This window comes from Schistocerca serialis, chromosome 2 (assembly GCF_023864345.2).
Source record: "Schistocerca serialis cubense isolate TAMUIC-IGC-003099 chromosome 2, iqSchSeri2.2, whole genome shotgun sequence".
Lineage (NCBI taxonomy): Eukaryota > Metazoa > Arthropoda > Insecta > Orthoptera > Acrididae > Schistocerca > Schistocerca serialis.
The window spans coordinates 536,831,820-536,857,964 of record NC_064639.1 but is presented as its reverse complement, the minus strand read 5'-3'; the positions used below and the strand labels follow the sequence as shown (position 1 = coordinate 536,857,964).

At 44.2% G+C, this 26,145-nt stretch overlaps 1 protein-coding gene across 1 annotated transcript in view; it reads left to right on the top strand.

Annotated features, from left to right (window-relative positions):
• LOC126456184 (insulin-like growth factor-binding protein complex acid labile subunit) overlaps window positions 1–26,145 on the top strand; it is a 225,371-nt gene that overhangs the window by 92,565 nt on the left and 106,661 nt on the right. Inside the window, exons 2-3 of the mRNA XM_050091937.1 lie at window positions 8,177–8,302; window positions 22,205–22,429. Of these exons, the coding sequence (XP_049947894.1) occupies window positions 8,177–8,302; window positions 22,205–22,429 (351 nt within the window). The remainder of the gene's footprint in view (window positions 1–8,176; window positions 8,303–22,204; window positions 22,430–26,145) is intronic.

Below are 26,145 nucleotides of genomic sequence, written 5' to 3'. Positions count from 1 at the left end.
CTGACCTGTTCAAAATTCGAAAATTAGTTCTGGTATCGACTACTTTTATTGATGGAAAGTAGTGACAGAGAAGGGTGTCCGTTTACAAGGGAACCATGTTGAATCCCGGTGACTTCAGTGTAATTACTGTCATTGAATAGAAGTGTATTTCTGTTCATCTCATTGTGTATTTCTTTCAGTTACGTTCTGTACTATACTGTAGTACTTGTTTCTATGTGTGGTGCTAGTGTGATCGACCTGTATTACTTGGCAGTGATACGTCATGTGAAAGCTACTATAGTCCTTACGTTCTACAGTTTTGCACACTAGTGCGTGTTGCTATACTTCTTTCTTTTGCGAACTGCTGAATTCTGTAAAAAAGTATAGTACCTCATATATAAACAATAGTTGCTTCAGGATCGCCATAAATACAACAGTTATGAATATTACATTAAAATGCACGCCAATCACTATAGTAACACTCCGAAAGACTGTATTCATTATTTGATTCTGCACGTGGACCTTTCTCGAAAAATGTTATTATTTAGCGCTCTCGGATACTTTTAGTGCTCAGTATTGAATGCGGTGCATGCTTATTGATTGGCGTGCTGACGGGAGTCGCGTGCGCTTTCGCGACAGATAACAGATCGCCCCGCCGCTGTGGGAACGCTTTTAAAAGCAACAGCGGCGCGGAACGCAACAGATACTTCTGCAGTCATTCTTTGATACATAAAGTACTAAACTTTCAGATTAATATTCAACACTGCGCACATGTCCATCCAGTCATCGAGTTTACTCGATTCAACACATAAACAAGTTCTCAAACACACACGAGGCCGTTTACATTTTTGTCTGGGATTTAATGTCACAAATAAATAAAAAGAATAGTTCAACGAAAGTTTTTGAGAGCTTCCCCTTGGTTGGATGGCAAATACTGAAACTGCAAATCTCTTCCCACATATTCCCAATTAAGGCTCTTCCCGCTCCGTTATTAGTTCGTCTAGTATTTGGCTGGAAAAAAACTGGTTTCCTTAATTTGTGACATCTGGGATAGCCAGCTCTACCGTTCGGGATAGTGAGTGAAATGTATTTAAAAAGTTAAGTCTTCAGCGGTGAATGTGAAATGGTTTCACATTTCAAGATAGAAGTTGGTGCTCTTTTCTTTCACAGAATTCTGTATTACGCACACCTACTGGTCTGGCAAGCTATACTCAAGATTCGTGTACTGCAGCATACCTGATCTACCGAATCCTTCTTGGCACTTAGAGGCACTAGATTCCGTACACCACAATATTTCAGTTCAATGAAGTAACAATAATGCGTTATCTAATGTATACAGTGTTACCTATACATGAGGATAACTGCTTTCTCAGCGAACTGCGCTGATGAAATCTTGAGTTCTTAGACAAGGGATGCAATGCGTGATTCCTTCAATGACTAGCCTAGCAGAATATTGTCAAGTGGTCTTTCACAGAACCCAAAGAAATTCTTGTTGTTTGTAAAGGCTGTTTGTGGCACCAAATTCAGTGTCCAGTCCCTAGCGAATGAGAGAGAAACAAACTGAGGGTAGCACAGCAAAAGCTGAAGTGCTTTACTCCGTTTTCAAATGTTCCTTGACAAAGGAAAAACGCAGGAGAATTGCCCCAATTTAATCCTAGTATCACTGAAAAGATGAATGAAATAAGTATTAATGTCAGCGGTGTAGAGAAGCAGCTCAAATCATTAAAATTGAACAAAGCTCCAGGCCCCTATGGAATCCCTGTCATATTCTATACTGAATTTGCGACTGAGTTAGCCCCTCTCCTCACTATAGTCTGCCGTAGATCCCTCAAACAAAAAACCGTGCCCAGTTCTTGGAAAAAGACACAGGTCACATACGTCTACAAGAAGGGTACCAGAAGTGATCCACAAAACTACCGTCCAATATCCCTGAGATCGATTTGTTGTAGAATCTCAGGACATACTCTGAGCTCAAACATAATGGGGTATCTTGAACAGAATAACCATCTAAATGCCAACCAGCATGGATTTCGAAAACATCGATCTCGTGAAACCCAACTCGTACTTTTCTCACGTGTCATACTGAAAGCTATGGATCAAGGCAACCATGTAGGTGCAGTATTTATTGATTTCCGAAAAGTATTTGACCCAGTACCACATCTACACTTATTACCAAAAGTGCGATCATATGGGATGTCAAGTGAAATTTGTGACTGGATTGAGGACTTTTTGGTAGGGAAAACACAACAAGTCATCTTGGATGGAGAGTCATCGTCAGATGTAGCAGTAACTTCGGGTGTGCCTCAGGAAAGTGTGTTGGGACTCTTGCTGTTCATATTGTATATTAACGACCTAGCAGACAATTTTAACAGTGAAACCAGGCTTTTTGCAGATTATACAGTTATCTATAATGAAGTACAATCTGAAATAAGCTGCATAAATATTCAGTCAGATCTTGATAAGAATTCCATATGGTGCAGAGATAGGCAATTTGCTCTCTAAATGTTCAGTGACGTAAAATTTTGCACTCCACAAAACAAAAAAACGTAGTATCCTATGACTATAATATCAATGAGTCACTGTTGGAATCGGCTAACTCATACAATTACCAGGTTGTAACACTTTGCAGGGTTATGGAATGGAATCATCACATAGATTCAGTCGTGGGTGAAGCAGGTGGTAGACTTCGGTTTATTTGCAGAATACTGGGGAAGTGCAATCAGTCTACAAAGGAGATTGCTTACAAATCACTAGTGCAATCCACGTAGAATATTGCTCAAGTGTGTGGGAGCCGTACCAGATAGGACAGACAGAGGATGTTTAATGCATATACAGAGAATGGCAGCACGAATGGTCACTGGTTTGTTTAATCAGTAGAAGAGTGATGCAGAGATACTGAACGAACTGAACTGGAAGACTCATGAAGATAGACGTAATCTATCCGTAGAAAGCTTACTAACAAAGTTATAAGAACCGGCTCTAAATGCTGACTCTAGGAATATACTACAAGCCCCTACGTATAGCTCACACAGGGGTCGTGAGGATAAGGTTAGAATAATTACTGCATGCACAGAGGCATTCAATCAATCATTCTTCCCACGCTCCATACGTGAATGGAACAGAAAGAAGCCCTAATAATTTGTACAATGGGACGTACCTTCTACCATGCACATCACGGTTTTTTTGCAGAGTACAGACGTAGGTGTAGATGTAAAGCGTCGTCTCGAAGCGACGTTTCGACGAGTTCCCTCTTGTCATCTTCAGATAAAAACTCTAGGCAACTCGTTGAAACGTTGCTTCAAGATGAGGTTGTCACTTGTCTGGAATCAGAGAAGTGTTACACTGACGTCTTTTCACCCATGTCTCTGCATTGCCACTAAGACTTTCCCTTTCTGTTCAAAACCAAATCATAATTCTACATTTTCCCTCGTGAAAACGTGTGTCTAAGAGCTAGATGTCCTTCATTGAAATAAGCCGTGTCTTCTGGGTCATGCCAGATGGCGAACACCTCAGGAGTCGCCACAAGTCTTGCCTGGGTAAGGGTTTGGCAAACAGGTTTTCCGACCTAACTGCTGGTGAGCGACTATAACCGCTTCAGCGACCATCATACGTCACGGCTGTGGTGCGCTATATGCCAGAGCGAATGGGAACATTGACAATGCTCGGAGCCAGGGGATCGTACAGGTCTCTATTTAAGAAAGAACCATGGTTTTAGCGTTGATCTGAGTTAACTGCTCGGGAAAACGCGTTTTTGTAGTCAAATTGTGCAACCTTCACGGAGGAGATGAAAATTCAAGACATTAGTAGTACTTATTTTGAGATAAAGAAGCTATAAACTATTCAAAAACAGCCCACATTCATCTCGTCATTCGCTTCTATAGCCAAATTGATGTATCGGAAAATGAGTGTTTGCAGAGACTGCAGCTGTTAAAATAAGTGCGTATGCATTGGTGGACTTACATCTAGATTAGTAGTCACCAGGTCATCAACACACACTGATAAGCCAAAACATTATGATCACTGTCTGCCGCGGGACTGAATGCAGCCTGATTTCATCGCGGGCCAGTGACGCGGTAAGGACAGTATTTAACCAGAGCAGAGACGAATGGGGTCTCATACCACTCATACCAGCGACGATGCGCGTCGCGAAAGGGGAAATGAGAAGCGAGTTTTAAAAAGGCCGCCTCTGAACCAGCATTTCGGGAACGGCGGTAAAGAATCGTGTGCCACTGTTCTGAGAATTATGGAAAGAACGGCGAAACCGCGAGTGGGCGACGAGATTGTGAACTTCCATGTCTCATCACGAACCTGGAGGTCAAAGGGTTGCTCGCTCTGTGAAGCAGGATATGCGGCAATCTTTGGCACATCTGACAACAATGTACAATGCTGGAGCAGGAACAAGTGCCAGAATGAGAGTTTCGCTCTGCAGCGGAGTGTGTGCTGATATGAAGCTTCCTGGCAGATTAAAACTGTGTGCCGGACCGAGACTCGAACTCGGGACCTTTGCCTATCGCGGGCAAGTGCTCTACCACTAGAGCACTTGCCATCGAAAGGCAAAGGTCCCGATTTCGAGTCTCGGTCCGGCACACAGTTTTAATCTGCCAGGAAGTTTCAGGAACAAGTGGTTAGGAACACACAGTCCAAGCACATTGTTCAATATGGTTTGTCGCAGCAGACAACCCATACATATTCCCTTATTGACCTAACGACATTGTCCATTATGACTGCATTGCGCACAGGACACTTGAGATTAGACTACAGACCAGTGTAAAGTGTCGCCTGGTCCGATGAACGACGTTTCTTACTGCACTAGGTCTATGGTCATGTCTGGATACGCCGTCATCCAGGGGAATGTCTGGTTGGAACATGCAACATACACCGGACACATGCTGATGGGGGCTGTGCTATACGTGGACATTCACTGGGGCTTCCAACGGGACCCATGGTATCCTCTAGGCGGATTACTGTCCATGTCACAAGGCTAGTATTGTGCAGTAGTGGTTTGAGGAACCTGGTAGTGAACTCAGTCACGTCTTGGTCAACAAATTCGCCTGATCTGAACTCGAGGGAACATATCTGGGACACAAATGTCGTCAGTTCTGCGCCCACAAACCACTGGCCCGTATTTTAAGGTACCTGCGTGACCTGCGCATAGACATCTGGTGCCAAATACTTCCCGAAACCTACCGAGGACTTTTCGAATGCATACCACACAGAATTGTTGATGCACTGCATTCCAGTGATGGGTCAACATACTATTAAGCAGGTGGGCGTAATGTTCGGGCTCATGAGTGTAGGATATAGGCAATTGTACATCTCAGACCACCCAGTTTTCCCTTCAGTCTGACCGAGAACAATCAGAGAGTCTATGCCCAAATATGAAATCACCTTTATATTCGTCGGAGGGAAAAGGGTTGATAAACACAACTGTTAAAAGAAAGATTTCGAAGCCCTCAGATCTCGTTGCACTGGTTCTATGTTTCGAACCAGAGATTGAGCCAAGCACAAATGAAATATATACTGAAAAGTGTTCTAAGGTGCTAGCAACCTCTCCAACAATCCTACAACTGTCGCTGCATTTCCGCTTCTACAGAAAGATGAGGAGGGACAAAATAAATCCTCGTTGTACAGTGGAATAAATGGTTTCACGCCATGTGAATGGACTGACACTTCTCACAAATGATAGAACTTCGTGCTTTTGTTCACGACAAAATCATTTTAAATATTTCATATCCCTATTTTAAGGGATTTTAGTCTTCAGAGGAAGGACGAACTTTGGAGGGGGGGCAGGGTTCTTCATTTGGGCCAGTCCATTGTACTCGATGCATAACGTCTCTCTTCTTGCCTTCAGCAGCAATCTGCAAACACTGTCTTCCACAGGGCATCAGATGATAACTATTCCCTTCTGTGTACCTGTAAGGAACAAACTGGGCAGGCGGTTCCCACTAATCTCATCACACTTTTCTCCCACTCGTTTTTGGTCTATGGGGATTTTAATGCGCTCTATGTGCCTTGGGGATTCTTACTGCCACGTACCAACAGGGTAGAGTAATTGACATGGTCTTTCCACCAAAACATGGAACAGAGCACACACCTCAGCATTGTTACAGTGTCATTTTCCGCCATCAGTCTTAGCTTCTTTCTATTAGCTACAGCTGTACTTTGCAAACAACTGTGAAGTACATGGCACGGGGTGCTGCACACTGCACCACTAATTAGTCTTTCTTTCCACTTTGTGGAGTGTGGGAAAGATTGCTTGAACGCTTCTGTTCACGCTGTAGCTAGTCTACTATTGGATTAGAAATCCCTACAGAAGTGATACGTAATATTCCTGTATTACATATGTCTTCAAGGGCCTACCAGTTCAGGTTTTTCAGTGTCTCCTTGACGCTGTCCCATTGGTAGAACTAATCTATAATCATTTGTGTTGCCCTTCTTTGTGTACACTGACCAGCCGGATCACTATGACCACCCACCATATAGCCAGTATGTTCGCCTTTGGCAGGTATAGCAGCGGAGATGCGTCGAATCATGAAAGCAATGAGGCCTTGGTAGATCGCTGGAGATAGTTGACACCATATCTGCACATACAAGTCACCTAATTCCCGTAAATTCCGGGGAGGCGGGTGATGAGGTCTGACGCCATGTTCAATCACATTCCAGATTTGTTCATTCAGATCTGGTGAGCTGTGGGACCAGCACATCAACTGGAGATCACCAGTTTGTTCCTCGAATCACTAAATCACACTTCTGGCCTTGTGACATGGCGCATTATCTTACTGAGAAATGCCACTGCCATCGGGAAATATGATCGTCATGAAGGGGTGTACGTGGTCTGCAACCAGCGTACGATACTCCTTGGCCATCATGGCGACTTGTACGAGCTTCACTTGACCCATGGATGCCCATGTGAATGATCCCCACAGCATAATGGAGCCGCCACCAGCTTGTCTCCGTCCCGCAGTACAAGTCAAGGAGCTATTTCCCTGGAAGACGACGGATTCGCGCCCTTCCATCGGCATGATGAAGGAGGTATTAGGATTTATCAGACGATGCAATGCTCTGCCAGTGCGCCACCGTTCAGTGTCGATGGTCATGTGCCCATTTCAGTCGTAGTTACCAATATCGTGGTGCTAACATCGGCCCATGCATGGGTCGTCGGCTGCTGTGGTCCATCATTAGGAGTGTTCGGTGCACTGTTTGTTCAGACACACTTGTACTCTGCCGACCGTTAAAGTCTGATGTTAGTTCCGCCACAGTTTGCCACCTGTCTTGTGTTACCAGTCTGCCCAGTCCACGATGTCCAATATCTGTAATGAGGGGTGGCCGCCCAACCCCAAGATGTCTGGAGATGGTATCACCATGGTTTCGCCACGTGCAGAATACACCACAACACTCCTCGAACACGTGAGAAGTCGTGCTGTTTTCGAAATGCTCGTGCCGAACCTCCAGGCTATCGCAATCTGCCCTTGGCAATCTCAGATTAATCGCGCGCCTTCCCCATTCTACACACTCATCGATACTGCATACACCGTGCGTGTGTCTGACGAGCAATCATATCTCACCAGGTGACGCTGCTATCGCATGGACGAATTTATATCGATAGTAGGACGGTGCCCATAATGTTCTGGCTGACCAGAGTATGTTAAATATCCCCAGTTAGTCGTATTTTGTGCCGGCCCCACACACTTGCAATATTCTAGAATGGGTTGCATAACTGTTTCGTAAGCAATATCTTGTGTGGACTCATTGCATTTCCCTAGTATTCTAACAATAAATCGAAGTCTGTCGCCTTCTTTTCTGCGACTGAGCTTATGTGATCATTCTATTTCATATTCCTACAAAATGTTAGACCCAAGTATTTGTATGAGTTGACCGATTACAACTGTGACTCACTGATACTGTAGTAGTAGGATAATACTAAATTTCGTTTTGTACACTCTCTTTACATGACACACATTTCTGCAGGGGAAATGGTCAGCAGATTGTGTTCCAATATAGAAACTAACGTACTGTTTTAAACATGACGATATAATGGATATATTTGACTAGTAGTGGTACAGGGTACCCTACGTCACGCACCATACCGTGGCTTGTGGTGTACCTATGTAGATGTAGATTTTAGTATATTGCTATGGTGATTTCCTTCCTAGCAGAGTCAGCGCAACTAGTGAGCACTGTTCTTGGTTTGTTTCAGGGTTTCCTGTATGTAGCGATGCTGCTGCTATCTGCGGCGGCAGTCTCAGGAGAGACCACCACAGCACCCTCCCACCGCTGCCCGCAGGCTTGTGACTGCTCATCAGACGATGGTACACATGTTACAGTAAGTCTGGAACAACACTATGCCGTACAGAATACTGGTACCCACGGAATTACAGTTAGAAACATATATGGTAACTGTGTGCAGTAAACGCTTCCTTATGTCGGCGTGATTTCACGTTAGCCTTCTGTGTTCCAAGATCTCACGTTTACTATACGTATATAGTAGTTAGGTAGCACTTTAAGAAGTAAATTGTAACGCAAATAACTGAAAACTGAGTCATGGGTAAGTTCACTATACGTCTTACGGAAAACTTATTCTCGTTTCCAGAATAGATCTTTCACTGTGCAAAAGAGTGTGCGCCAATTCGAAATTTCCTGTCAGATAAAAACTGTTTGCCTAAGGGGGACTGGGTAGGAGCACTGCTCGAGACTGGCATGGTTTCAGGTTCGACTGCCAGTCCGATACTCAGCTGTTATCTGCCAGGAAGTTTCATATTCTCGTGCAACTGCAATAAAAAACAGTGAATGTGTATATATATATATATATATATATATATATATATATATATATATATTTCCTACTTTCAATTGCAATCAAGACTATAATAAGATTGGCAAAGGTAATGTTAATCAGAACACTAGGAGGAGTTGTGGTCTAAATAACAATATTTTTATTCATTCTTAACATCACAAGACAGAAAAATGGCCCAAGAAACGTCACACAAACATTTTTATTTGACAAGCGCTTTCACTAATATGCGGTCTATGGTGAACAAAGTGATCAGCTGGGGATCCTCACAAGACCCTAACCTGAGCTAATTGCTTTACCTGACTTCATACATGTGAATCCGTTGTATGACCCAAAAACTACGCTACTATCAAGCATCTATACTCTACTATTCCATAAAGAAAAATATGGTTCCAAAGAACGGGATGCTGAGAACCATATATTGGAGCCTCACGGAGTAGCAGCGAATACTGTACCCTTCTGCAGGTCAGGGCAGCACATAACGATGCGCTCGGCGACTGGATTCATGGACGGCAGCAGTCTGTTATTAATGGCGTGCGCCCGCAAAAATACAAGTACGTGGTCTCGCTTTCAGCTAATTCGGAAGGCAGATACTTCCCTATGAGCCTCTGAAACCCCAGTGCATTCCAGTGTGCAGGTGGACCCATTTGCTGGTCTGCCAAACCAATTTGACTCCGTGCCATGACTATGCGTGACAATTTGTCAAATGTTTAGACGGCTACCTCAAATATGTACACCCACACATCACTCGTTGTGTGCGTGATGCTAGAAGCAGTACCTCTGACGGTTCAAATGGTAACCGGAACAGGCTCTAAGTGGCACAGGCTCTAAGTGACACACTAGCAAAGGACACAAGCCTCACCATTTAGGCAAAGGCCTGCAGTTCTTTCCTAGCGAAGCGCCAGTACAAGAGTGTCCTCTTCTCTTTCTCTCAGCAGATTTGACCAACCAGCGACTTTAAAAATTAATTGGGAGAAAAGGAAAGAAGATCGTGACCTCTTTCCATGCGTTTGTGCTGTGTTTTTGCTAAAAGCATGACGTGGATGGAACCACAGCCCTCCATAAAAAGATCGTTATCTCCGCCGTTGCGTCCATTTCGAACTTTCCAAAGAACAGCCATAGAATTGCTAACAGCCTCATGCCTTCACAAATACGTTTTGTAGCAGTGTCTGGACGTCTGGGCGCCACTGACCTGTCCCACGGAAATTCGCAGAAACACACAGTCTCCTCATCGGCTTCCTGCCTAACAAGAGCCCATCCTCTGCTTTATTGCCGGTCATCAATGCTCTGCCCATAGCAACAGCGACTCCGCCTCGGCGCTAGTCAGCCCACCTGGACGTGGCCGCTGACTGACCGGCGCCATCAAACATGTCTGCACAATGAGACGGAGGAACTGGGCAGTGTGGAAATATTTTCACCCAGGTTCCGCAGAAATAACGCTCCCCTCGGCCCTCAGCTGCTGTATGCCTTTACTGCAGTCGTTTAAATCGGCACCCTCTTCCTTTGAACGGAGTTAAAGCTTACTACTATTCCTTCACTAGAGCACACAAGCAAGAGTGTTAACTACTACCAACCATTTCATCATATGAAACAAGTCAGATCGTATCCAGGTATAACAAAAAAGTAATAAAGATCATCTTCTCTAAGAACATTAAGAAGTGTAACATATCAGAAGTGAGAGTGCTCTGCAATCTCTCAGTAGTATCCCAGTGAAATTCAAGTGTGTGCATACATTATTCTCTTCACAGATAAACTGTTCATATTACCACTGTTTAATTTTTAAGACAAATGTCGTATTAAACCACATATCCTTGAATAAGAATTACCATAATTGATAGGCATCACCTGAAAATGTGGCATCTATTTTAGGCGAAATTAGGTTATATTTTCGGTTAAATTAGCATCTACTTTTTTGGAAATCATTAGACAGAAATTTAAGAGAATGTGCACTGTTAGTGCTCAGAGTTGTATTGTAGTTGTACAAGATATGCTGTCTTGCGATCACCCTCTGTACCGGGTGATTCAAAAAGAAAGAAGACGTTTCAGTTGTTTATTACATACTGTAAAAGATAGCAAACCATGGAGCATGTCATTGAATAAGGAAGGTTCTATGTTTTGATAACGCTACGCTGTTATTTGTTTGTGCCAACATGGCAACTACACCACAATAGAAATCTTTCGTATGTTGTAATTTGCATGACGTCAAGCCATTGTTAATGTCCAAAGTGCACGCCGCCATCAATTCAGGAAGAACCTGCCTCTGCAAAAGCAGATTTATGACTGGCATACAAAATTCTTGGGAGTTGGTTGCATATACAAAGGGAAAAGCAGTTGTCGGCCATGCATGTATGATGAAATGTCGAGGATATCCGATATGTATTCTTAAGGAGCCCTCTGAAGTCCACAAGACAGGCAGGCTAAAATTATCGGCTTCCTCGAACAACTATGTTGTGTGTTCTGAAACAAAGTCGTCGCTCCGGTATTGAGCAGAGATGTCATGGGCATACCCGGAGTTCAGAGGAGCACTGCACAGCGCGACAGGTATGGGAGATCGGCGTTCAGTCGAGCCTACTCGGCCGACAGCCCCATCCACCCTCTCAATTACGTCGACTGGCCATATTTGTGTGGCAGACTGCCATTCCGAGGAGCCTGCTCCCCCACCCTCCACCAGCCACTTACAAAACCTGACCTCCGTCCATTGACTCAGAGATGGAAGACGAGTATGACAAGACGACATGCTGATGCATGATGCACCTGCCACGTCACTCCCAACAGAAGAGTGGGCGCGCGGGAAGATGGCCAGCATGCTGTTCCGCCTCGATGGCGGATGGCACAAAGGGTCGGGAACTGGAACGCATACTGGCATCAGAAAGGCGCCCAAGAAGAATAGTCACCTCGTTGTCTCTACCATTGGTGGCAGAAGGCGCACCATTGCCGATGACAGCGTGGCAGAGCTCGCCTGTATCATCATCATATCTCGGCAGGCTGCCAGGAACAGCATGACGTCCTCCCCACTACCCACAACGACTGGCAACCAATTCAAAGTGCCGGACGATGCCCAGATGGTAGTCACCACCCACGCAGCAGGAGACCACGGCCGCTGCTCAAGGAGACGACTCTGCAGAAGAAGATGCGGCCGACTCCCGATCGGCAACCACAGCAGGTCGGTCGCAGCGAAGGCTATTGCGTATAGTCTTCGAGGTGGCAGAAGATTAAAAGGGACTCGTACAGAGTCTGAAGCAGTGGGCCACCATAGGCTACCCTTGGGGGCTGCAGGAGGCAACCTCGTGCATGCGCAAGCTGTGAGCGCAGAAGCTTTAATTAAGGTGATTGGCGAGGCATCAAACCAATGAATGTGTTGGTACCCACACACAGTTGTCCCTGAGAGGCTTCTCAAGATAGTCTTCCGTGTCTTCCCCAGAATACCTGAGCCAGGTTCCTGAAATAAGAATGAACTTCACCATGAGAAACGTGACTTGTATGAAATTGCACTTCATGCACAAGGAGTCACCGTCTCTGCTGGTGATCACCACTGACACCCCAGAGAATAGGCAGCTCTACCTGATTTAGAGGGTGGCAAACATGAAATTCACAGCTGAATACTTCAAGCAGGAGAAAGGCTTGGTGCAGTGCTTCTGCTGCCAGGATATGGGGTACGTGGCTTGCCACTACTCTTTCCCCGAGGTGTGTGTGAAGTGCACTGCAGGCAGGAACTATCTGTTCCCCAGGACGCACACCCCAAAGCCTGCAAACTGTGGCTGCCCGCATGTGGCAAGTTACCAGGGCTGTGAGGTAATTAAGGCAACCGCAGCTCACTAACATAGGCAGCCACCCAAACAGTAGGCCGCTGTTGGCCGCTGACGCTGCTTCCACTACCCCACCCAAGTGGGCACCAGACGACAGCGTGCCCACCCCACAAAGCGTATCCGAGAGGGCACACCCAAAGAGCATCGCATCAGTTCAGCAGAACGAAACGATGGGAATTCCATAAATTAGGGCTTTGGAGGGAGAGCTGGAATTCCAAAACACTTATCAGTGATAAAATGCCTGTAACAGGAAAATGTGGTGCCGAAGCTATAAATCTGGACTAAGGAACAATAGAAGAATAACATTTGGTCGGATGAATCTCGTTTCGCATTGGCTGAGCTTATGTCCCAATAGTGAAATATGGCTGGGGTTTGGTGCTGATTTGAGCAGCGACATGGTGGTATTCCATGGGCGCCAAGGTTAATCTGCAAGGTCGCAATTACTGCCAAGGATTATGTGACGATTCTGGCTCATCAGGACCATCCTATCGAAAAATATTTGTTGTCCAATGGCGATGCTTTGTTGCAAGACGATAGGATCCCTGTTCACACAGCTCGCATAATCCAGGACTGGTTTTGTGAGCACGAAGATGAAATGTCGCATCTCCCCTAGCACCACAGTCACCAGATCCCAGTATTATTGAGCCTTTGAGGTCTACGTTGGAGAGAAGGATCCACCTCCATTACCGTTAGGAGCTGAACTTGCTACTTTTTTTTGCAGTGTTGAGTGTTACTTAAGTAAATAAATTAGTGAAATCAAAGTGAACTAAAAATTAGAATATAAATGGAAAACTTGGTTTAGTTTAGAGAGTTACATACTCGCATTCAGTGGGCAGAACAGCAGAAGAGACAATGACCACGAAGTCAGCAGTTCCACATAAGCGGGCGCTGTCGATTCAGCCGTCAGGGCATCGCCCGACCGGCTCACGTGTTTCTCAGTTGTCGCATGTGAGCTAAGGCCCTCGCCTACATTCCAAGAGCCAATGACCGAGGTCAAGAAGATTCTTCGAGAAGCTTTTCAACGTGACAGAAGAGGCAATGGCCGTGAAGTCATTCACCTCCAGTGAACTGAAGTGAATAAATATGCGAGACGCGGTGGGCCCGACAGATGAAGACAGATGAAGACAGATGAAGACAGATGAAGACAGATGAAGACAGATGAAGACAGATGAAGACAGATGAAGACAGATGAAGACAGATGAAGACAGATGAAGACAGATGAAGACAGATGAAGACAGATGAAGACAGACGGAGACAGACGGAGACAGACGGAGACAGACGGAGACAGACGAAGACAGACGGAGACAGACGGAGACAGACGGAGACAGACGGAGACAGACGGAGACAGACGGAGACAGACGGAGACAGACGGAGACGAAGACGAGAGACGAAGGAAGAAAAGAAGAGTAGCAGTAGTTTTCAGTCAGTTTCGGTGCTGAAGACTGTCATGCAAGAAGAGACTGCATCATGCACAGACGCACCAAGTCCGCCGCTGTAATGGAATAGCAAGCAGCAGCCGCGGCGCCAGAAGACAGAAGTTAAAAGGTATTTGAAGTCTGGTTTTTACATACCCGGGTGACTCGTGAGGACGGGAAGGAGACGGCCTCACTTCAGTAGTCACCTGTGAGCTGCGATGAAGAGCTGACAGCCGAAGACTGGCAAGCGGGAGTCCGTGGTTCGAGTTCGGGACACTGGCCTTCCCCCGCCACGCCGCTCCGCTGGTCGACGCACAACACACGCGGCCGCTTAGAGAAGAGAAACACTGGGACGCCACATTCAAGGTATCACCATCCGATGCACGACGTCGCTCGCAATAATTAAACGGGCCACCTCGCGCTGCGCGTCTCCGGTCAGCTGGGCGAGACGGCGACACGAGATACACACCGCAACGCGTAATCAGACGCCACCGCCGCCGCTGCCGCAGCAAAGGCTACGCAACCGACACGGCTGCCGCTCTCCGAACCAGAACGTCCCAGTAAGATACAGTTGTAAGAAACTTTCAATAAAAGTTATCTTATGTAAAAATGATGTTTCATTCGACCTCATACCCGAGCCAAGGGAGAACCCACCCTGCCCACATGTTGTAAGAGAGAAAAGTTAATTTATTTAATATTTTCACCCTGACAGAATGCTTTAGAATGCTCATCCTGACAATTGACAGCATCAAAAGAGAAAACACAGTTACATCGAGTGACAGAAGTGTCACATGTAGTAACACAACTGTTACATTTAGTGTCAGAAGCCGTTTTAGTTGTTACATTTGGTGTCAGAGAAAAACCCTTGGCTCAATATGAGGTGTGAATGACAGTCACTAAAGGTCCACAGTTAGTATTGTTAAATGTGTGAAGGGATAGAGGTTTGCATAGCAGTCGTAATATTTTCTTTATTTAGAAGTGTATTTTCTCTCATGATTTTAAGAGTTTGTCGAAAATATTTAAACATCTTTTGAATTCAGTGTGGTAATATTGTGTAACTAATAGTTTGTAAAATGATGACACGAAATCGTACAAAGTCAGAGTCAGCACCACAAGCGGTTTCTACTGATGAAGCTATTCAGAGCTTAGTTAATCAGATAGCACAGCTTAAAAATGATAATAATGCATTATTTAAACAGTTGAGTGAGGTTAGGCAAACCAGTTCAATCCCTCCCACCCTAGATTCCTCAGCAGCAGCCTTAGTAACTCCTTTTTCAGGTAAACCTGGCGAGGACATAACAGCCTTTTTTGATGATTTAGTAGCAGCTGCAAAGTTAGGATCATGGTCAGATGAACAGCTCTTACAAATGACAAAGTTAAGATTGACAGGAGAGGCTAAAGCACACGTCTTATACCATGAAGAATTACGGAATGCTCCAACATTTGAGGAAATGAAGAAAGGATTGCTTAAACGTTTTCAAAAACAGAACAGCTGTAGATTTTATAGGGAAAAATTAAACACTATCACTCAGAGGCAAAACGAGTCGTTAGAAAGCTTTGTAGATAGGATTAGAAAAGTTAATATTAACACCTATCAGTTGACAACTAGTGATGAAGCAAATAAGGTTATTTTACAAGAGGCAGAAGATAGAGCTCTGGATACATTTTTACGTGGGTTACCTCCTGAAACGTCCCGTCGTGTCAGGCAGAGTTTCCTAAAAATTTAGCAGAAGCTGTATCTGTGGCGACAGCTTTTGAAGAAATTGACATTGCCACCAGATACAAGGAGAAGCGAAATATATTTTCAGCAGGAGTACGATGTTTTAGGTGCGATCGACACGGACATATAGCAAAAAACTGCAGACAACCTCAATGCACTAATTGTCAAAGAATAGGTCACACATTCAAGGAATGCAGGTCTAAGAAAGTTTTTGGAAATAGAAATCAGTTAAACTCAAACGGGAATGTCGGAACCGCCGCCAGGCGTTCCCAATAAAATTTCATGCCATTAAGGCGAATGTGAAGGCGGAATGCTGGTTATCTGCTACCATACAGGATAAAGAGGCAAGGATACTGGTGGATACAGGCGCAAACGTATCAATAGTAAGTAATGAATGTATTGGAAAAAAGAAATATGACCCTCCAAGGTATAGATTGAGTGGAGTAGGAGGAGGTACAGTGAAGTCATTAGGATGTACATCACTGATTTTCTATATTCACGGTGTACAATTTCAAGAAGATGTAGAAGTGGTAACAAAGGTAACTGACGGGTACGACGCGATCCTAGGGTTGGATTTGCTGAATAAACATCACGCTAAAATCGACCTCAGACAGCAAACTGTAGAACTTAGCGGAATAGTGTTTCAGCTAGGTGACACCGCTGCAAAGGGCCCTCTGCCGCAAGATTTCCCTAACCGGAAGGCGAAATCAACTATACTGCGTGCAACGTCCTTGAAGGTTGATTCGCGGGATCAGATACCATCTGGCTCAGGAAAACTTCTCTGGATGACCGTTGACCACGAAGTACCTACAGATACAGTGTGTCTAATAGAGCCTTTAGAGGAAAATGAGGAATTAGATGTATCACATTGTTTTGTACGAAGAAGTGTTGTACGGGTTAAAGACGTTGAGGGAGAAAGAAAAGTACCGGTACATATTGACAATTTCGGAGTGGAGGACAGAGTTGCACAAGGGAATATTAGTGGCTACAGTCAGTACTTTTGAAGAAGAAGATTTCATTTGGTCAGATATTAATGATGGTCAGAAACCAGACGCCTATAAAACCGCATTGCGCCAGAAGATTGAGCATTTGAAAGGAAAGGATAGAGACACGATAGAAGCAGTTTTACTTGAGTTCCAAGATTTATTTAATGCAGAAGGTCCATTGCCAGCAACAGACATCACACAGCATAGGATCCCAACAGGAAATAGTCCCCCAGTTTATAGGAAGCCTTATAGAGTTCCGCATCACTTACTGGATGAATTTATAGAACAGCATCTAAAAGATGGAATTATAGAATATTCTGATTCGCCTTATAATTCAAATATTGTAATTATTCCAAAGAAGTCTCCCGAACGGTACGAAACGATATAGATTTTGTTGTGAATACAGACACCTTAACAAACAAACTATCTCAGATGTTTATCCTCTTCCAAACATTACAGATATCATTGACAGTTTGGGTAACAGTAAATACTTTTCAACAATCGATTTACGTAGCGGATATCATCAATTGGAAGTTGCACCTGAAGATAGGCATAAAACAGCATTTTCTACCCCTGGAGGCCACTGGCAATTTAAAAGAATGCCTTTCGGTTTGAAAAATGCACCAGCAACTTTTCAAAGACTACTCGATGGAGTATTGCGAGGACTCAAAACTCAGCAATGTTGTGTATATCTAGACGATATTATTGTATTCTCCAGAGACATTAATGAACATGCTGTGCGTCTGCGTAATGTTTTTCAGAGACTTAGAAAAGCAAAATTAACATTAAATATGGAAAAATGTAGTTTTGCATTGACGGAGGTTACATACCTAGGGCATGTCATTAGTGAAAAAGGAATTAAAACAGATCCTCGATTAATTTCGGCAGTTAAGGACTTCCCAACACCACAACGCGTTAAGGAAGTACAAAGTTTCATTGGTCTCGCATCGTATTACCGAAAATATGTTCAAAATTTTGCTGAAATTGCCCGACCCTTAACCCAATTATTGAAAAAGGGTGCAAAATTTCATTGGTCTGAAGATTGTGAATCTGCATTTCAAACCCTTAAAGATAAGTTAACACACAGTCCAGTATTAGCCTACCCAGATTATAACAAAGAATTTATTTTATCCCGTGACGCAAGTGGTCATTCAGTAGGAGTTGTTTTGAGTCAGAATATTAATGGCGCGGAACACCCCATAGCCTACGCTTCGAGACAACTAACAACGGCAGAAAGAAATTATTCCACAACGGAGAAAGAATTGTTAAGTGTTATTTATGGTATCAAATACTTTAAATGCTACTTGTATGGTAGAAAATTCAAGGTTATTACAGACCACGCAGCTTTAAAATGGTTGCTTGGATTAAAGGATCCATCTAGTCGTCTTACCCGTTGGGCCCTATGTCTCTCCGAAATGGATTTCGAAGTTATCCATAAACCAGGCAAAAAACACACGAATGCAGATTGCCTAAGTCGGAAAATAGCACTTTTGGAAGCAACAGGCCGAGATACTGAGGACTGGAAAAAGGCACAAGATGAGGATACAGAATGTAAAAAATACGCAACTCAAAAACAATTTTGCTTTGAAGATGGTGTATTATGCCGTAAAACAAAACTTGGACCGCGAATTGTTGTTCCCCAACACCTTAGACAAGAAATAATGGCAGAGGCCCACGATCATATCCTTGCAGGACACGGTGGACAGAGGACAACCGAAAGACGTGTAGCAGAGCGATTTTGGTGGCAAAACAGAAAGCAGGATGTTGCGCAGTACGTTCGTAATTGCATTGCGTGCGCACAACGAGCTGAACTTTCTCGTTCAAAAATACCCTTACAGAGGCTCCCCGAGGCTTCATGTCCATTTCAAATCTGCGGAGTCGATCTCTACGGGCCATTTCATAAAACACCTGCTGGTAATAAGTATGTCCTTACAATTATAGATCACTTTTCACGCTATCTAGCTATGGTGAGTCTCCCAGATCAGCAAGCAAATACAGTTGCCCAAGCTTTAGTTAACAACTGGATACTTAAATTTGGAGTACCTGAAGCTATTATCACAGATCAGGGATCTAATTTTATGTCTGAATTAATGAAACAGCTATGCCACTTACTAAAAATACGCAAATTACGCACAACTCCGTTACACCCTCAGTGCAACGGGCGCACAGAAAGAGTTCATCGGACAATTGGCAAGATGCTTAGTTATTATATTAACGAACAACATTCTAATTGGGATACGTATTTACCAATAATCGTGTCGGTATACAACGCCAAAACGCATGAAGCAATTGGCATGTCACCTTATGAAGTGGTCTATGGGAAAAAAATGCCGTCCCCTTTTGATGTAATCAGGCAGAAAAACGGAAAAGTCGGAGAAGCAGTAAGAGATTTCAGTCGAATGATGAAGGAGGTATGGAAAAAGGTTCAAAAATCTAATACAAAGGCTTTGGAACGACAGGAAAGATTAGGTAATACCCAAGCTAAATATCCAAATTACAAAATCGGTCAGTGGGTTATGCTTTCAACTCCTTACATAGCTAAAGGAAAAACGAAGAAATTTGTAACAAACTACAGAGGTCCTTATCAAATTATTGAGATCACGTCACCAGTCAACGTTAAATTGCAACTGCCCACCCGAACTACCATTGTCCATGCAAGTCGTTTAAAACCTTTTAAGGGCGCTCCAGATGTAATTCCTTCAACAATAGTGTCTGCTTTTCCGAAGGGTGGAGGAAGTTCCCGTAAAGGAAAAAGAGTGGCCACGCCAGCACAACATACAGACATGGCACCATACAATCTTCGTTCAAGGGTGCGAATGTCCTAGTTGAATCTTAGTAGACTATGGACAGTATACAAATGTAAATAATTAATAAATTATAATGGTTTATTTTTTAAGAAAGAAAAGTTGAACGTAGAAACAAGTAGATCTTGTAGTTAACAATGTATTCCTTCTGTTCTTTGTTTTTGTTTTTACTAGGTTGGTAGGTTCATAACCATGTTGTTTGCTTTTTTCAGAAAACGCCATGCAAGCATTTCCTACATAAAACCTATCCTACCTCAATTACTGCCTTGACAGTTCCCTTCTGAAGTCATTAGATATGTTCATAAACTCGCAGCAAGGCAAAATTGATGCCAATGTTATGATGCAACATGTCTTACAATTAAAAGGTGAACAAAACTAAAATTATAATGCTAGAAACGGGTATATCTGCAACCTTTGTGTTGGTGTTTCTGCTTTGTACAGTTTTCTTTTATTTAAGACGAAAAAATAAGCCAAATAATAATATACCACTTCATCAAATCCCTGTTAACTGGATACCACACTCTTAACTGGTGTGCTTCAGCAGCTACTTTTGAGCATTAGTGTATTAATTTTGTTTATTGTACTTCATTCTTTATTACACAGTCTCTTGTTAACATAAACAATACTGTAGAATAGATATTCTTGCATTAGTATAGGGCAGATTGAACAGCTGTTGCTCTGTAATTTTCTAAGTGCAAAATCTATTTTTTGTTTATTCATTGTCATCAAGAATTGTTACACTTATTACAACCATTTATGTAAGAACTATGTGATTCATGACCGTACAGTGCTTTTGTAAAGTGATAAAGTATTTTCCACATACTTAATGTGAAGCGTGTGTAATCTTCTAACTCGAGAGTTTTCAGTGTTTGTGCTTTTTCCGTGTGAAGAGTGGAGGAATGTTGAGTGGTAAATTCGAGGGCGAATTTCTCCGATGGGTGGAGGAATGTTGAGTGTTACTTAAGTAAATAAATTAGTGAAATCAAAGTGAACTAGAAATTAGAATATAAATGGAAAACTTGGTTTAGTTTAGAGAGTTACATACTCGCATTCAGTCGGCAGAACAGCAGAAGAGACAATGACCATGAAGTCAGCAGTTCCACATAAGCGGGCGCTGTCGATTCAGCCGTCAGGGCATCGCCCGACCGGCTCACGTGTTTCTCAGTTGTCGCATGTGAGCAAAGGCCCTCGCCTACATTCCAAGAGCCAATGACCGAGGTCAAGAAGATTCTTCGAGAAGCTTTTCAACGTGACAGAAGAGCCAATGGCCGTGAAGTCGTTCACCTCCAGTGAACTGAAGTGAATAAATATGCGAGACGCGGTGGGCCCGACAGAGGAAGACAGATGAAGACAGATGAAGACAGATGAAGACAGATGAAGACAGATGAAGACAGATGAAGACAGATGAAGACAGATGAAGACAGATGAAGACAGATGAAGACAGATGAAGACAGATGAAGACGAAGACGAGAGACGAAGGAAGAAAAGAAGAGTAGCAGTAGTTTTCAGTCAGTTTCGGTGCTGAAGACCGTCATGCAAGAAGAGACTGCATCATGCACAGACGCACCAAGTCCACCGCTGTAATGGAATAGCAAGCAGCAGCCGCGGCGCCAGAAGACAGAAGTTAAAAGGTATTTGAAGTCTGGTTTTTACATACCCGGGTGACTCGTGAGGACGGGAAGGAGACGGCCTCACTTCAGTAGTCACCTGTGAGCTGCGATGAAGAGCTGACAGCCGAAGACTGGCAAGCGGGAGTCCGTGGTTCAAGTTCGGGACACTGGCCTTCCCCCGCCGCGCCGCTCCGCTGGTCGACGCACAACACACGCGGCCGCTTAGAGAAGAGAAACACTGGGACGCCACATTCAAGGTATCACCATCCGATGCACGACGTCGCTCGCAATAATTAAACGGGCCACCTCGCGCTGCGCGTCTCCGGTCAGCTGGGCGAGACGGCGACACGAGATACACACCGCTACGCGTAATCGGACGCCGCCGCCGCCGCCGCCGCCGCTGCCGCAGCAAAGGCTACGCAACCGACACGGCTGCCGCTCTCCGAACCAGAACGTCCCAGTAAGATACAGTTGTAAGAAACTTTCAATAAAAGTTATCTTATGTAAAAATGATGTTTCATTCGACCTCATACCCGAGCCAAGGGAGAACCCACCTTGCCCACATGTTGTAAGAGAGAAAAGTTAATTTATTTAATATTTTCACCCTGACAGAATGCTTTAGAATGCTCATCCTGACAATTGACAGCATCAAAAGAGAAAACACAGTTACATCGAGTGACAGAAGTGTCACATGTAGTGACACAACTGTTACATTTAGTGCCAGAAGCCGTTTTAGTTGTTACAGCAGGAAGGAGCATTTAAGATGCTTATTAGAACCATACAGGACTTGTATTTATCCATTCCGAAACGACAGGAAGCTGTTTTGAATGCCAACGGCTTTCCCACAACATATTAGGCATGCTAATGTGTTGTGTTTTAGTATTTCCATATTTTGTCGTTGTATTCCACCCCTCCCTCCACAGCCATACATGGGGAAGAGACTACAGCCCTTTCTTAACACAGTTCATGAAGTTTGAAATACCATTTTACTTAGCGTCTCCAGTTAGAATTCGATGAACACGTTTCTGCTGCTCTGACTGTACAAACCTATGACGAAGTGCGCGGCTCTCCTCTGGACTTGCTGTGCCCGCAGGTGGTGTGCGATCGCGGTGGTATGTCCGGCTCCGTGCCCACGGGCGAGATGCCCGCCGCCCTGGTACGACAGCTTCGCATTGTCGCTCCCGCTCGCGGACCACCCAATCACCTCACCATCGGGCCGCTCTTCCACAACTTCTCCAGCCTGCTCTCGCTCGTCGTCACCAATTCCGGAGTGCCTGCTCTCGGCTCCAGGTCCTTCGTCGGACTCATCGCGCTCCAAGTAAGTACAGTTACAATAGGCATTTGTTACCAATATTTTAAGGTAAGAAGACTATTAAATACGTTTAAGGTAAGAAGCACCCGTAGCCTATCGGTAGTGTCTTTGACTAATAATGAAAACTTCCTCTTTCCCGGGTTCGAACACCGCTACCGCTTAAATTCAGTATAAAAATCAAGTAAAGGCGGCTGAAGGCTTCCGGCAAAAGAAGTCACCCTCATTCTGCCAACAGCCTCGACGAAGAGAGCGGAGGAGGAGACTGAGTTTCATCGCAGTCTCTTGCCCTGAGGGTGGGAAACTGTCCCTATAGGCGGAAGAATAAGCAATGATCAACGGCGTGAGTACGCAGAAGGCAATGGAAAAAACTGCATTAAAGACACGTAACGTGTGTCCACAGGACATGTGGCCTTTAACTTATCTCTCCATTGGCAAAAAGCTCCAGACTAGTCCGCCACTCGGATCTCCGGGAGATGACTGCCAAGGGGAAGATGACTGTGAGAAAAGAGGAATACGTTCTACGAGTCGGGGCGTGGAATGTCGTAAGTTTGAACGTGGTAGGGAAGCTAGAAAATCTGAAAAGGGAAATGCTGAGGCTCAGTCTAGATACTGTGGAGGTCAGTGAAGTGAAATGGAAAGAAGACAAGGTTTCTGGTCAGATGAGTATGGGGTAATACCACCAGCAGCAGAAAATGGAATAACGAGAGTGGGATTCGTTATGAATAGGAAGTAAGACAGAGAGTGAGTTCTACATTTACGTGGATACTCTGGAAATCGCACCTAAGTGCCTGGCAGAGGGTTCATCGAATCACCTTCACAATAGTTCAGTATTATTCCACTATCGAACATCGCGCGGACACAACCGAACAACTGCACCTTTCCCTGTGGGCTCCGATTTCCCTTATTGTATCAAAAATGTTTCAAATGGCTCTGAGCTGTGGTCATCAGTCCCCTAGAACTTAGAACTACTTAAACCTAAGGACATCACACACATCCATGCCCGACACAGGATTCGAACTTGCGACCGTAGCGGTCGCGCGGTTCCAGGCTGTAGCGCCTAGAACCGCTCGGCCACTCCGGCCGGCCTCCCTTATTTTATCGTGGTGATCGTTTCTCCATATGTAGGTCGTCCTCAACAAAATATGTTCGCACACGGAGGAGAAAGCTGGTGGTGGGAAGATTCCACCGCAACGAAAAACGCCTTTGTTTTAATGATGCCCAGCCCAAATCCTGTATCATTTCAGTGACACACTGTCCCTATTTCGCGATATTACAAAACGTGCTGCCCTGCTTTGAACTTTTTCGATGTACTCCGTCAGTCCTATCTGGTAAGGATCCCACACGCGCAGCAGTATTCTAAAAGAGGACGGACAAGTGTAGTTTAGGCAGTCTCTTCAGTAGATCTGTTACATTTCCTAAGTGTCCTGCCAATAAAACGCAGTCTATTGTTTGCCTTCCCCACAACATTTTCTATCTGTTCCTTTCAATTTGCCGGCCGAAGTGGCCGTGCGGTTAAAGGCGCTGCAGTCTGGAACCGCAAGACCGCTACGGTCGCAGGTTCGAATTCTGCCTCGGGCATGGATGTTTGTGATGTCCTTAGGTTAGTTAGGTTTAACTAGTTCTAAGTTCTAGGGGACTAATGACCTCAGCAGTTGAGTCCCATAGTTGATGATGGCTGTGAGCACTATGGGACTCAACATCTGAGGTCATCAGTCCCCTAGAACTTAGAACTACTTAAACCTAACTAACCTAAGGACATCACACACATCCATTCCCGAGGCAGGATTCGAACCTGCGACCGTAGCAGCCACGCAGTTCCGGACTGAAGTGCCTAGAACCGCACGGCCACAGAGGCCGGCTGAGTCCCATAGTGCTCAGAGCCATTTGAACCATTTGAACCTTTCAATTTAGGTTGTTCGTAATTGTAATTCCTAGGTATTTAGTTGAATTTACGGCCTTCAGATTTGACTGACTTATCGTGTAATTGAAGTTTAATGGATTCCTTTTAGCACTCATGTGGATGACCTCACACTTTTCGTTATTGAGGGTCAATTGCCAATTTTCGCTCTATTCAGATATGTTTTCTTAACAGTTTTGCAATTTGTATTGATCTTCTGATGAGTTTACTAGACGATAAACAGTTTCACCTGCAAACAACCTAAGACGGCTGATCAGATTGTCTCCTAAATTGTTTATCTAGATAAGGAACAGCAGAGGGCCTGTAACACTTCCTTGGGGAACGCCAGAAATCACGTCTGTTTTTCTCGATGACTTTCCGTCAATTACTACGAACTGTGACCTCTCTGACAGAAAATCACGAGTCCAGTCACATAACTGAGACGATATTTCATAAGCACGCAGTTTCACTAAAAGCCGCTTTTTGTTACTGTATCAAAAGCCCTTTGGAAATCTAGAAACACAGAATCAATTTGAAAGACCCTGTCAATAGCACTCAACACTTCGTGTGTGTAAAGAGCTCGTCGTGTTTCACAAGATCGATGTTTTCTAAATCGGTGTTGACTGCGTGTCAATAAACAGTTTTCTTCGAGGTAATTCATAATGCTCGAATACAATATATGTTCCAAAACCCTGCTACGAATCGATGTTAATGATATGGGCCTCTAATTTAGTGGATTACTCCTGCTACCTTTCTTGAATATTGGTGTGACCTGTGCTACTTTCCAGTCTTTGGGTACGGATCTTTCATCGAGCGAACGGTTGTATATGATTAAGTATGGAGCTATTGCATCAGCATACTCTGGAAGTAACCTAATTGGTATGCAATCTGGACCAGAAGATGTGCTTTTACTAAGTGATTTAACTTGCTTCACTACTCCGAGGATATCTACTTCTACTTTACTCACGTTGACAGCTGTTCTCGATTCGAATTCTGGAAAATTTACTTCGTCTTCTTTTGCGAAGGCATTTCGGAAGGCTGTGTTTAGTAACTCTGCTTTGGGAGCACAGTCTTCGATAGTATCTCCATTGCTATCGCGCAGAGAAGGCATTGATTGTTTCTTGCCGCTAATATACTTCACATACGACGAGAATCTCTTTGGATTTTCTGCCAGGTTTCGAGACAGTTTCGTTGTGGAGACTGTTATAGGCATTTCGCATTGAAGTCCGCTCTAAATTTCGAGATTCTGTAAAAGATCGCCAATCTTCGGGGTTTTGCGTCTGTTTAAATTTGGCATGTTTGTTTCGTTGTTTCTGCAACAGTGTTCTGAACAGTTTTATGTGCCAAGGAGGATGAGTTCCGTCGTTTGTTAATTTATTTGGTATAAATCTCTCTATTGCTGCCGATAATATTTCTTTGAATTGAAGCCACATCTAACCCACACACATACTGTTAATTTGAAAGGAGTGGAGAATGTCTCTCCGGAAGGCGTCAAGTTAATTTTTATCTGCTTTTTTGAATAGGTATATTTTTCGTTTCTTTTTGGATGAATTGGGGGTTTCAATATTCAATCTCGCTATGACAACCCTGTGTTCACTAATCCCTGTACCCGTTTTGATGCTCGTTATTAATTCAGGATTATTTGTTGCTAAGAGGTAAAGCGTGTTTTCACAACCGTTTACTATTCGAGTGGGCTCATGGTTCAAGTGGCTCTGAGCACTATGGGACTTAACATCGGAGGTCATCTGTTCCCTTGACTTAGAACTGCTTAAACGTAACTAACCTAAGGACATCACACACGACCATGCCCGAGGCAGGATTCGAA